The sequence below is a fragment of the Epinephelus lanceolatus genome, chromosome 18 (genome assembly GCF_041903045.1).
Source record: "Epinephelus lanceolatus isolate andai-2023 chromosome 18, ASM4190304v1, whole genome shotgun sequence".
NCBI lineage: Eukaryota > Metazoa > Chordata > Actinopteri > Perciformes > Serranidae > Epinephelus > Epinephelus lanceolatus.
In genome coordinates, this window is record NC_135751.1 from 37,947,033 (window position 1) to 37,961,818 (window position 14,786).

The window sequence follows — 14,786 nt, forward strand, 5'->3', positions numbered from 1 at the left end:
AACATCTGCCCCTTCCTGCTCTCAAGCATCACTCACCGGCTCTCAGCTCTCCGCAGAGCCGAGAAGGAGTGCACCGCCGCGGGGAAGATGGCCTCAGTTTTCACTAATAAGCCGAGCAGAGTGCGGTGGTGGTGAATCCTGGCGGGTTTCGGGTTTCCTCTCGGTGTTTCCCCTTCCTGAGCATGAGAAGACAGCCTGCAGCAGCGGTCGCCCTCAGACTACTACAGGACAGACTGCACTGCGTGATGCAGATCAGAGTCCAAGAGTTGACATCCTGCTGCCAGGAGGTGATGGTCTCCTCCTCCTCTCTGCTCTGCTCACCTGCTCCTCTGTCGAACCTCCAAACGACAAGATGTTAACAAGTTATTCATTTGATTTTTGTGCATCTCGGTACATCAGACTGCGCCTTCACTGGGACTGCTGAGTGGTTTTAGCTTTTTTTTACAGGACACCCAACACTGGACTGTTTGTATTTAATCACCGGAGGAGTTCAGCTATAATTCAACGATGATCTGACGGCTGTGAAGTGAGACAAACATCAGCAGGAGTCACCTGGCGTCTGCGCAGCACACGATGGCCAATAACAACGAGCTACAAGTGAGTTTCCCAACTTTGTGTTCGTCATTACTTACTGCGTTAACGCTGCTGTATTAATGTGCATATTAGAGCTGAAAACCTACACACGGAAACATCTGGAGGTGTTTTTAATTGACCCCTGTTGATATCTACAGTGGTGGAAGGAGATCTGTGATGGAAATACTCTGAAGAGACTCTAAAAGGCTGTTCCTGTGATTTAGTATTACATCTCCATAAGGTTGAGGCATTTGCAAAAGACAGCTTTCAAGACAGCCTGACTTTTAATCTTTAGAATGAAAAAATGCAGGATCCTACAGCTCCCATAATGCAACTTGATAGTAACTTTCATTAGACTTTCCATACGTGGTAAATGCCCACCTCACTGACAGTCCCTTCACTAAATTTGTACCACAATTGTAGTTTTCAGTGCCACAGACTAAAGGTAGATATGAAGGATTCTCATGTTTATGACTAACTTAGGAGTTGCAGCCCTAATGGACTCTCTGCTTTTGGGCTTTTTTTTTTTCAAATCTTTTCTTCCTTGTTGAAATATTGGAGAGTTTTTCATCTAAGTAAACCACCTGAGAAGTTTTGAGGGGAAAGCTGTCTTTGGTGGAAGATACAGAAACCTGAAACAAGACAAGTAGCACCAGCTGGACACTGCTGTTTTTAAGGGGTGTTTCATTTTTAACAATATGCTTATTATGTTTTAGTGCAAAATATGAATATGAAAAGTAAAATAAAGTATTTCCGTCTGAATGTAGTGGAGTAGAAGTTGAACATAACATGTAATAGGGGCGGCAGTAGCTCAGTCCATAGGGACTTGGGTAGGGAGCCGGAGGGTCGCCAGCTCAAGCCCCCATCCAGCCCAAATATAGAGTGAGGACTGGTAGCTGGAGAGGTGCCAGCTCACCCCCTGGGCACTTCCAAGGTGCCCTTGAGCAAGGCACCAAACCCCTGACCACATGGGGCGCCTGTCCATGGGCAGCCCCCCTCCATTTAATGCATGTATGTTTCCTGTTTGTGCATGTGTGTGTATTTTGGGCCTGTGTGTATAATACACGAGTGAAGTACAAGTGCCTGAAATTGTACTTAAATACAGAACTGGTAAATAAGTAAATGAAGGTAGTTACTTCCACTACTGGACACTGAACACTGTGGAAAGACAGCAGTGAGTTGAAGAGATAGTCAGTGTATTACATACAGTAGATCTCAGTTGGCTGCCCCCAGTTTGGAAAAGCAGGACCACCTGGATGTGGGCAGAAGCAAAACATTTTATGCCAACTAAAACAATCAATAATGATTTAAGTGTTTGCTATATTTAGAATATTTTCTAAGCTTCACCTTAATGTCAGACAGCAATTTCCTACAGGGCACTGATAATGCTTTCTTCAAAGCCAGACCCCAGTGAGAAAACAGTGACTACACATTGTTGGCGTTTAAAAGGGTTGGTCTGGATTCACCAAAGTGATGCAATAACACAAACTAACAATCTGATCAAGGCAGCGGTAGACCAGCAGCTCCTGTGTACAGTGAGACAAAATTGCTGTTTTTGTCAGTGGAGACAGGTGGCTTTGATAAGAGCATAGATGTGAGGGCTGTCCGACATTAAGGCAAAGCAGCAGAAATATTCTCAGTATACCGTGCACTTAAACTGATATTGATGTGGGGTTTTTTTGGGTGGGTTATTTTTTTAGGTAGCTAAAATACATTTTGCCTCTTCCCCCTTCCACAGCAGTGCATTACTTAGCTTCAGTGGTGGTACTCCTGCTGCTTCTCCAAAATGGGGGAGTGCTGACAGACACCTACTGTGGGTAATACACTATGGATAAATATCTTGTATAACCCTACTTCAAAAAATCTGAACTATCCCTTTAAACTTTCTACGACAAATTGGTGACAGTAACTACAGGAAGTGTTTGAAGCAATTGGAGAAAACTGTATAAATGCCTACTGTATTTTGTGTATGAATTGGAAAGTGTAAAACAGTATAATATTGAAGTAAAAGAGGAGTGCTGTTGTCCTGTTAATGTGTGTGCCCCCTCCTCAGTGTACGAACAGCCATTAGACTGTGATGCCTTCAGAACAGAAGACTGTTCTTAGATTACTTGTTTGACCTTATCACATTTTAATTCCACCCACAACAATAAAATCACCACTACTTCCTCTCCAGCCTCGATACAGATTAGATTTCCCAAATTTAAAGCAATGATTTCTCATTTGTGACACAGCAGCTGCCCTCAGGTGGAGTCCAGGGTGAGTCATGGAAGGCGTCGCGGTGTCAGAGCCTCAGGTCTAATTTAGAGGGGTTGGGTTACAGTTACCCTGGTGTCAGCCTAGTTCAGGACACAGCGGAGGGAAATGTTAAAAATTTAAGACTGAGTGCCGGTTCAGCTCAAGCCAGGAGCCAGCACATCACTCTTTAGTTAGAAACCTCTTTCACAAGGTTGAACTGTGGCACAAAGAAAGTGTCGTGGACATTGCAGTTTAGTAAGTAAATTTTAAATATTTTAACAACAGCTGAAATGAATACAGTTACAATAGAGACTTTTGATTGATATATGACATGAAATTAAACCTGTATCTACACATGTTAAGCCACGTGGGTTTGGTTTCACAAGTTGTTCCAGTGACCTGAGAGCAACAAGTGTGAAGATGTAAAAATAAACAGTGAGGCAGATTCCAGTATTTCCCATTTCCTCCCAGCTTACTCACACTCCATCCTTTACACAATCTATTTGACACACACTGCTGAATCATTTGTTGTGACTGAATACTCGCTCCTGTCCTGACATTTAGTTTCCCTGAGTGGGGAACCTGTTTCTTGGAAAGTTGCTCTGCCTATGGGGGCATGGTGATCATCAGTAACAGCTAATATGGGCCATAGTGCACCACTATAGACAGTTTTCTATTTTTTCTACAGCAGGTTGATCCTTGAAAAGCTCTATGTAAATAGGGGCAGTACATTTAAAGCAGTAGTCCAACTATTTAGTGTTGCACTGCCACATTTAAGTTAAGTAGTAAATTGAAGCAACATTTGGGTAGTTATCCTGATTTTAATTTTTTAGACTGGGTCAAGCTCTAAAAATGCTGGATACTGCTTTCGTCATAATGCCACTGAGTAGCATCTTTTGTTCGTTTTATCTGCCTTGTAAATGCCCATGTCTTTCAAAAACTGTGACCCAGTTTGTAATGCAGCCTTTCAGTTATTGATGAATCTGGCGACTGCTTTGTGCGCCATCTAGCTGAGCCGCCATATCTGTGGTGGAAAGTTCTAGTGAGTCATTGTGTGCAGCTCCCTGCTAGCAGTGAACTGATAATCAACTTTGGCATAAAATGTAGACATTACAGGCTCTCTGTCAAATAACAGTTGCGTTTTACAATGTTACAAAAAATCAGTCCTAGAAAAGATCGGGTTCACTGGTTAACTTAATGTGTCTGTTTGGTGAAGATAGACATGTAAGTGTATTTTAGATTAATTGAAGTGAACGTGAAGGCTTTTGAAGGTGTTTTTAACAGCTGCCATCACTACAAGCAACCACAAAGCGTTCAGCTGAGAGTCACCAGTTACTGCCACTCGTTCAACTGAAACAGCAGACGCCATTGTACTTGTTTTGTCTGAAGGATGTTTACTTTGTGGTGATTGCCCTAGTTTGAGCCACCAGCATTGCATTTCACGGTAACGACACAGTTAATTGATTAATTTGGTTTATTCTGTTGGACCACCACAACCTCAAGACAGTGACTTAGCCATGGTTGTATAAAGAGACCTGGGTACAACATTGGAGGGGAGCCCTGTTAATTCCAATGAAAGTTGCCCAGTGGAAAATAAAGTCAAAAATCTCCATTTCTGCTACATGAAAATACCCAGATCTTTCACAAGCTCACTGAAGACTTACGGTAACCAAGAACGGCCTGAGAGGCTAACTTCTGCACTTCTAGACTTTAAAAATGTTGTCAGATTGGATGGCTCAAATCCCGATAGTGAAATGAGTCATTTCATGGGAGTTGTGACGCACACAAAATGTATCAACTGATTTACAGACGTATCTTTCCCAACATAAGTCTATAGACCATTTACACACACATGCATTTTTTGACCGAAAATACGTAGACGACGTGTAAAGCGATTTCCTCTCTCAATTGTGGCAACTAATATCCTATGGAAAATGGTGGAAGTAAGGAACAAGTTTAAAGCTAGCAGTTGTTGTAAGGATCCCCTTTCTCCTTTTGTCTTTATACTTGTTAGCTAGCGCTCACAAATACCTGTCTGTCTAGCACACAAACACGAACGTTATGAGAAAAAATGTTAGCTGATGTTAGCATTTGGCTAATATTATTGAGGACGAATTCCTCATAATTTCTATCCTTTATTCAGTTTGTTCCCTTTCGTGCTACAGTTACGCTCGACAGTTATTACCACACCTGAAAATGCGATTTTGATTTTGGTAAAACCATTAAGCTTGTTGAGAAAACTCTTTCCGTCTCCATTTCTTTCAATATGTGTTTACCACTGACAGGAAGTCACATTACTCATCGTCTACGTATTTCTGGTTAGTGTGTAAATGGTCTATTGCAGTGGTTCCCAACTTGTCTGGCCACGGGGTCCAGATTCCTCCATCGTCATTAGTTTAAGGTCCACACAGTTTAATACATTTGGTGCCATACTTGTGTTTGGCTATGTCGTCAAGCTACTTTGCTGCCTCTGTCAAGTAGCTGTCTGTCAGTCAGTCGCTCCACTCACTCTAAAATAAAAGCTCTGTGCCGGATATTTCCTGAAATTAAAAATAAAATGTGTTTTTTAGAAACTTACAAACATGTTGCATGTTTACATGTTTGTGAGTCACTTGCGGTCCATTCAGAATGGACCCACGACCCACTTTTGGACTGGAACCTACCATTTTGGAACCACTGGTCTATAGGGTGAAGTCTTGCTGGGCCCCATGGCATCACGTAACAGACCCGGTTGTTGTAATTTTATTTTTGGCCACTATGTTAAATTAGCTTCAAAGCCTGGCACTGTTCCTGGGAGCTTGGCCTTAGCCTACTGACGTTAGCTAGCTAAGCAGTGTTAACTTAGTTTATGTTACTTGTTTCACCATGTTAGGCTAGGCTGCTGTATGCTAGTCAGTAACATTACATAAAAAGCTGTCTAATGGTGTGAGTAGAAATTGTACACTTCTGTGGAAAGCCTGCATTCAGATGTGCTGGTATTGTGGAGAGGCCACCGCAGTAATGGTGCCTTGTTTACTGTTGATTTGTAGTCTCCAAAGTACACTAACCTAAGATGGCATCATCAGGGTTATTTTCTCAGATGAAATGTATCCTCTTAAGTCACAGAAGGCATAATGGCCTCACAGACTCTGTTGTACTCCTCATCATAAGTCATCTGAACTTCATGTGTTAAAGTGGTGGAGTGCACCTGTTAATGCCTCATTATCTCCCACTATCTGTAAGCTCACCATTACGTTTCATGACTGGTACACTGCACTATAGTAGATCATGAGTCATACACAGTGCAATTAACCATAGCTTCCTCCTGCCCTGCTGTGTTGATGACACATTTAAACGTCTTTATGGCTCCATGACTGATAACACCGTGATGATTGCCTGAGCTGCTATTGCGCAGTTTCTGCCCGGTCTGATGAATTCAGCCTCCCTCTCTGTGATGATGACAAGGGTTCAGTCATCATTACTCTAGTCCAGCAGACAGGCAGGGAGCGACGGCTGATTGAGATCAAGGGGCCACGTTGGTAATGATGATAGGCTGAGTCTGTCAGAGTGGACCGAGCATGGCGGTGTGGTGATTGAGCTCGCCTGATCGCTCTCTTTCCCTTTATTTCTCCTGAATACCTCATCAGAGCTGTACTGTTGCCGACACTCATCCTATTGGAGGTCACGGCTGTTGGGCTCAGAGGAAAATAACTGAAATGGCCCTCTGTTTGCTCTCTTCCTCCCTCTGTTAAAAACACATTATCCATATATGCACAGATGAGGCTATCAGTGTAAAGTGTAGCTTCACTATTAGTGCTTTTCTGCCCTCTATCTTGCTCGCCACTCCTGCACCGATGTTGGCCCTCCTCCTCCTTTTTAGATAGCTTTAAGGAAAGTAAATCAACTCTCCTGCTGAGGATGTGAGCTCCTGTGCTGAGCTGATAACATACTCTCTGAGGTAGCTGTATATTCTGTGGCCGCTTTCTCATGAATTCTTTATTTCTGCTGGTTTCCTGTAGTTATTATCTGTAAGAGTCAGAGGAGCTGCTGCTTCTTCATTCAGCGGTGAGCAGCAGAGGCAACTCTTTCAATTCCTGACCAAATGACTTTTTTATTGATCATCCAAGAGAGTGGAGGCAACTCGGTCCATTTCTTTAATGGCATCTGAAGACTTTTGAGCACACTCGGGTGAAGAAGCAGCACTGGCTGAGGTCAGTTGATGGCCTCACATGTGTTATAATACACAGTGATATCTTGCATCACGCTCACCATAATGTGTGTCTCCAGCTGCCACTGCTAGGGATAATAGGATTAGGGGAGTGGGCTTCACTGAGTGTCTGACCTCCAAGCAGGGTAGCATTACTGCCCACAATCACCCACACAGACTCACGCACTCATATACGACCCCCCAGTATCCAGGCCCTCCTGCCTGAATCCAGGATTACACCGTGTCTGCAGAAATCTGTCTCTGTCCCAGACACCCCAGTAGACGAGCTTATAACTGCTGCAGTGCAGCATCGATGCATTGATGGCACATCTTAATGGCGTTCATCAATAAACCCAAAAGGTGCATCTCGCCTGGAGCTCGCTCATTAGGGTGCAGTCGAGCAGTCCCAATTAGGGCCAGAGAGGAATGCTGATATCTAAAGTGCCAATGTAGGAAAAATCCCAAAATTATCTACCTATCAAGATAGCATTCATGACTCTCCTTGTTTCCATGCTAGTTTAAAGGGACAGTTAACCCCAAAAAAGTGCTGTTTATCACTCTAGATTGTTTTGGTGTGAGTTGTTGAGTCTTGGAGATATCGTCCATAGAGAAAAAAATATTGCTAAGCTCAACAGCAATGTCTCTTTCCAGAAATCATGACCCAGTTGCTCACGAAAATCCCCAGACCTCGTTGTGCGCAGTTTGATGTAGGAACCATTTTCTTTCTACCAAACTACACCCACCAACTGCTAGCTCACCTCGCACTACTAACCTAGCTAATGTTACACCTCAGCCAAGGGGGACACTATTAAAAGGTCACTGCAGTATTTTTTTCGACCTGACCCTATTTTCACATGTTTTTATGTCACAGTGACAAATGGAACAATATTTTTTTAAATTGGAAAGATCCTTTTTGTTTAATCATGATGCCACGCCCCCTACATGTTGTACATTTTTGTACAGCGCCCGTCTTGCCTCCCTGTCCATTACAAGTGCTACGCAGTACATTCCTGCTAAGTTGTAGTTTAGTTGTTTTCCAGTTGTAAACATCCTCCAGTGACACCTTGGCTAAATGAATCATGCCCTCTCCTCTCCTCTGACCAAAAAGTCCACCGCCAAAGATGTGGGACAAAATATCATCCATCCCAAGGCCATCCCCACCTCCTTCCTGCAAACCTTGTAGATTTTATCATTGTATAACATACTTAATTTAAAGTCAACAGAAGCAAAATGATATTCATGAAACCCATCTTGGTTCCGACAATAATTTACTAATAAAATATAATATAATAATAAATAAACTCTTAATTGACCCAGTTAGATCTGAAAATATACTGGCTTTATACACACTTAAATTACTTTTTGTTTAAATGGAGTCTAGTGTGTTTAGCGAGGGCAATTTCAGGTCTGTTTCTGGTTCAACAAAAAGGATCTTACTCTTTAACAAAAATGTCTGTCTCTGTAGGAATCCTTCCATACATTGTCAGACACTTCTAATAACAGCTGAGCCTGTCAGTGGCAAAAACGGATTACATTGTAGCTGGTTTCGCTTAATACTGGACCGGTTTCAAAAAACACTGAGCACCACCAGCTGAGTGCCATCTAGTTCCATTATATTGGAGAGAAGGCAGACATCTCTACAGCCGATATCTCCAACACGCGGCAACTCACACCAAAACAATCTAGATTGATTAATAGCACTACAGACAAGAGGGAAAATACGCATTTTTGATTTTGGGTTGAACTGTCCCTTTAATGCCTGCTCCTACCGACCCTTCACCAGGGCCATTTTAATTCAGCTGACCAGTCTGCACACCAGCTGTTGTTGCTATACTGTCATCCACCAGGCTTTCAGAGGATTAGTTATCATTGAACCCAGGCCAAGAGAAGGAAGAAAATAAAAAAAGGAATTACTACAGGGAAACTGGTGAAGGATAGACCAACTGCTAGTTATACTTGTGTTCAGCGACATTTTGGTTGTTTCTAAGCTGGTTGTGTGAGTGTTTCAGGGCTTTAAGGGATTGTGGTATTACAGGATTGAAGAATGTGTTGCTGAGAGGGACAAGTTAGAGAAATGGTGTTACGTTGTGGGAGCAACATGTCATAATTTCAAGCCTGATAGTTCTCTCAGTGCGGCTCGGTGATAGGAAGGTCACAAAGGAAGGGAGCCATTTAAGAGCCATGTGCTTGCCTGAGAACCGAGCATTGATAGGCTGTTAAAGTAGTTTTGTAATGCCAGCGGGCACTGAGGCTCAGCAGTGCTTGTGAAACAGCCCGTGGTGTTTGAAATGGGTTTGTCACTGAAAGAACAGTCAGAGGTAAAAAGGACAAACACGAGGAGGCTATATATTGAATCAACAGAATAGAATAAAAGACGAGCTGATTAATACTGACATATCAAACATAATATATTAAATAAGTGCCTTAAACTAACAGTGTGATGATATTTTCTTGGATATTGAATCTTACAAACATTTAACTGCTGTGGTACATGGTGGCCATCCTCCGATCTCCGCCAAGGTTGCCTCTGTGAGTAAGCAGCTTCATTTTGAGCAGTAAAACCCCTTTAGCATTGTTAAGTATGTTAGCATCACTAGCCATGCTGACACTGCTAACAGCACTAACAGAGCTAACAGTTACCAGTGCTAAAGGGCTGAGCAGCTTATTCAGTGGGGTGACCTTGGGGGACAACAGGAGAGTGGGCCCAACGTTTCCATAGCAACGCTTGCTGGGTCGGGACAGAGTCACAAGCATTAATCACTGAATGAACAGTACGGCTAGCTAATTTTAGCTCCCACCAGTGTAGTAAACTGAAGAGTGGAAAAACTAACCTGTGGACCAACATGCATAACTCGTAAAAAAAAACCTCTCGCCGACTGATTAATGGTTAACTGTTGACTTCTCTAACTCAACCTAAGATATTTAAAAGCAGTAGTGTAGTCATGATTGTTTGATTGAAGAAATGTATACATTTATTGTCATGCAGTTTACCACCGAGCCCTACGAGTAGTCACTACATTAGGATTGAGTACATTCTCGGGTCTATTAGAGTTTGTAACACGGTAGCTTAAAGCAGAATGTGTACGAGTGGTGAATAAAAGTCAACGTTAAAACTGTTTGATTAGCCAACAACTGTAGCATCTGGTATGATTGTCAGGATTAAGTGTATAAAAATACCTTTTAAAAATTCTTAACATTTTGTGCTACTCCAAGCAAAGCAAATTGAAATTGTGGCACACGTGATTTTAAAAAACAAAAAATGTCAAAGATTGACATGTCTGCAAAAACACATAGCTCTAGAAGCACATGATAAAAGGCGTCATTTGTCGTCAATTCTGCATCAGTATAATCTTTAAAGATAAACTGTATACAGACTTAACAATTTAGATTTTGTTGTAAGGTGCTGGTTGGTGTATCAGATATACGCCAAATTATACCTCAACTCTTGTTCACTCCACAACTCCAAGAAAACCGAGACTTATTTATGTTCTTGCGCCTCCCGGAGTTCCCCCCCAGTGAATTCCTTTCTGTTTGGTGCTGGAGAGTTGACCATGTTCATGGCATTGAACTTCCCTATTTGCATGAGCCAAGAGTAAGAACTTAAGACAATATTAAACATGTTTGATTTTGTTGGAATGTCGAGACAAGAAAAAGACTGAGCTTTATGACTACCTTATACCAAACAATCGAGATCACCAGAGCGCACCTTAACTCCAGCAAAACTCTCATGACTTTATTCTGACATTGGAAATTTGTCTGCAATAGTGAAATCATTTGAAAACTTGTTTGGGGTAAGGCACGTGGATTCAGTTAGCTGTGACCCTTTTTGGTGTGACCAGGCCTTGGCTTAAAATGCCAGCTACATAGAGATAGCAGCACTCCAAGCTTTTAATGGTCTGGGGCAAAAGATAGAGAAGGTAAAAATCGCTGAGGTTGACACATACTTTTTGAGTCGAAACTGAAGTAGAGAGAAGGAGAGGAACCTGGACGGTGTGACCTGATTGTGGTTACACCTGAGGCACATGAGATGAGTTATCCCGCCAGCGTGCTGGGGTCATGTGATAGCCTGTGTGTTGTGCTGCGGGAGTGGTGTTGGGTTTAAGGGGAGCACAGACCTGAGGCTTCATGGGAGCAGCAGCGCACTCGGCCGTGATGCCTCCTTCAACAGTGGACTGTCTGTTCTGTCAGCCCAGAGGCCGTAAAAGTGAGACGGACAGGGAAGAAATACAGCTATTATTACCTGTTGGAGAGGGAGAGACAGAGGGTAGCCCAGCAACAGGCCTACCCCTCAAAACGTAACCCAAACTGGAGCCATTGTTGTTATTAAAGTCTCTGAGGCAGAACTGCTGGAAAAGTGGGATACTGAGGCACAAACAGCAACCAGGTGCTATTGTGAGTTTGGCTTTTTATTCAGTGTTGACAATGCGCGGGAGATAATGAGATCTGTAACTGGAGGAGTGTACATACTCTTTAATGAATAGGATGCAGTGTCCACAGAGGGAAGTTTAGAGAAGAGACAAAAAGGAGAAAGTTCTGAAGAGATGTGTGACTGGTGGTTTTGGTGCTTGACCAGTTGACTGACTGATCTCTGCAGCTGTTGCCATGTGATTCGTCATGGGTAGTGTAGCAAGGTTATGAACACTGTCCAAATCCTCTTCTTTCACACGACTCTAATTTTGGGCTCATTACAAAATGTAGCTTATCTTTGCTTCCTAAAACAACTCCAAGGCCCCAATCGCACAGAGCTTGAAATTGAACAGTGTATTAACGGGATAGTTTGTTTTTCAGAGGCCGGTTATACGTACACGGTGATTTTGATAAACGGAGACATCTTCCTTTGTTTGTGCCCTTCGTTTACACGTAAACGGAGATTTCTCCTCTGAAAACGAGTCTTTCTAAAAACTCCGGCCAGAGTGGAGATTTTGGAAAACTCCGTTTGCGCGTTTGCATGTAAACTGAGATAAACGGAGATAGACGGAGTTATAGGCAGCCGACGTCACAGTATGTGCCTGTGTCAAAAGTGCGACCCATGAGTGCGACCTATGTTGCTATGGTGACAATGGTTACATGGAAGGCTTGAGCTTCTCGTTACACTGCCACCTACAGGTTTGGCATGCTCTTGTGTATATATATATATATACACGGGTAAGTGTAAACGAAGAATTTTTTGAAAACGGAGACGGTGAAATGTCCGTTTATGAAAATAGCCGGCAACGTGTAAACGGCCTCTAAGTGGGGTTGTATGGGATACTTATCCATAGTCAGTATATTACAATCAGTAGATGTCGATCAGCACAATCCCAGTTTAGAGATGCAGGCTGGAGTCCAACATAGAAGAAATTTACTACTGTGGAGGGGTCAGCAACAAAACATATTTAAGCCACCTAAAACAATTATATCAGTTTAACTGTATACTATATTGAGAATATCTTACCTTAAGGTCAGAAAATGATTTCTAACTTGAAAATGAAACCGTTTTATCGCTCCCTTAAAGCCAGACTCCATTGAGAAAACTATGATTTAACTTTGCTGAGCATCGGAGCTGCTGGTCTACCACTGCCTCGATCAGTTTTTTATGTTTGTGTTATTGTGTGACTTTAGCTTTTAAAAGGGTTAGCTCGGGTTCACCAAAGTCACACAATAACACAAATTAATTAACTGATCAAAGCAGCAGTAGACCAGCAGCTCCTGTGTTCAGGAAGCTTAAATTACTGTTTTTGTCAGTGGAGTCTGGTGGCTTTGATTAGAGCATAGAAAACCATTAATGGCTTCCCCATCGTGACAAGCTGTCTGACAGAAAGGTAAAGCACTGAAAATACTCTCAATATAGCATACACTTAAACTGATATAAATAGTTTTAGGTTGAACTTTTTTAGTTGGCGGAGGTCCGCGCAGACTCAAAGCGGACGTCCACAAGCCCTGTGCGCGCAAAGCTCAGATTTTATGACCGCGCGGACTCCGCTCCAAAACTGTCCCTTTAAATCTTAACAGTTTAAAGTACACTTAAATACTATACAGATATAAATATGAATAGATACAAAACACGGTAGTAGTAATAATAATAAGTAGTAGTTTAATAAAAGCTAGACTAAAATCTAAGTAAAATACATTAACACGAAAAAACCAACACAGATTAGAATATTGGTTACAATGAAATAAAACAAAATAAGATATAACTTAACATCATAAATACAGTGAAGTAAGTGGATATCAGGGTGTCTACAGGTCCTTAAAAATCTGAAAATGTCTTAAATAAGTGTTACAACAATTATGCCTAAACAGTCATTTAACAGTCTTAAATTTGAATTTGTGAGGTACTTAACTGGGTTAGGGTTGCCTACAATGCTTACCTGCAATGCTTAAATAAGTAAAACACGATTTGTCCAAAAATCTGTCCTAAATAATAAACCATTCTTGACCACTAAGAAACATATATAGAATTAATATAATATATACATTCATAAAGAATTATTCCAGCCTTATCCTTTAAATGCTGAAACATACCCAATCCTGTTGCACAGATACACAAACCTAAATTAAAAGCTGAACAAATCAAAAACCTAAAACCTGCTGAGTATGTGCAGATGAGCCACTGCTGTCTGTGGACTACAGTGACCTAAAAGCCCATTGCCTTTACTAATGGAGTCTTGTTTTCATTAGTCATTACATTTTTATTAAAACAACCCAAATCTGTAAACACTTCTGCTGCCTGTGTGGTTCTCCCCTTTCTGTCCTGTGTTTATGAGAGCCACGCTATCGTAATCAACGGCATCAGTAAAGAGGGATAATCATCTGCATTATAGAATGGACCTCTTATCCTCCTCAGCCCTTCTGCCATAATCATTTTTAATCTGCTTTCCATGTCCATTACCATCATGCCTGTTCAACCATTCCATTACACAGCGGGGCTCTTTCCGCTTCCTCTGTCCCCTCCTGACGGCTGTAGGTGACTTACAGGCATATTGCATGTAGAATAAATAAAGCATCTGCCACAAAGCGTGTCAGTCGACCTGATATCTATAGTGGAGAAAATCTTAATAACCACAGATTTGAATGCATGTGTTTAATTTTCTGGTCAAAATCTCCCGTGGACATCCATGCATGTTTTACGCAACATCTGAATCTGGATCTGTCCCAGAGAGCAGGGGATATACTAACGGATCAAATCCGGTGGCAGTGTTATCTCATTCATGTTTTGGGCTGTTGGATTCCAGTGAGATTTCAGGGCTGTAAGTTGCTGAATTATGTAGCATCTATGAGGGAACACAACACTGGAAAAGCTATCTTTAGTGCATCATGGTGTGCGCTTTCTGTCCTTCTACTAAAATTACTCCCCATTACCTGGTGCTGTCTTAGTGTCGTTTGCATGTTTATGTGTCTGTTAACCTATGGAGTGAAAAAGTAAGACAGTCAAGCAGCAGCATGGCTCACAGCCAGAAGCTGTCTCTAACCGTTCCTGATCCCTGTGGGCTCATGTCACTAGTTGGAGGAAGTGTTGGATATTCTGTTAATATGGACCCTGAAATGGCTGGACGGCTGCAGGAAATCCACGCATCAGTGTGTCTCTGCAGCATCCTGCACTCATCAGACACCATGGCCTCGTCACAGAGCACTGTGCAAGCCTCCTGCTTAAGCCTGAAGCAACCAAATATGAAAACACTCCACATCAAACATTTAACAACTTTTTCAAATTACAGTTCTCTGTGTTCTGGTTTCTGTCTTCATGCAGCTCAGATGACTAGGGTGGCCTTCTGATGGGTTCAGTTTCCAGTCACATATACTGAAATGG

At 42.1% G+C, this 14,786-nt stretch overlaps 1 protein-coding gene across 1 annotated transcript in view; it reads left to right on the forward strand.

Moving 5' to 3' along the window:
* Positions 1 to 354: 354 nt before the first annotated feature.
* Positions 355 to 14,786, forward strand: part of pkn1b (protein kinase N1b) — a 65,791-nt gene continuing 51,359 nt past the window's right edge. The window contains exon 1 of the mRNA XM_033645042.2: positions 355 to 597. Coding sequence (XP_033500933.2) covers positions 574 to 597 — 24 coding nt within the window. The 5' untranslated portion in view covers positions 355 to 573. The remainder of the gene's footprint in view (positions 598 to 14,786) is intronic.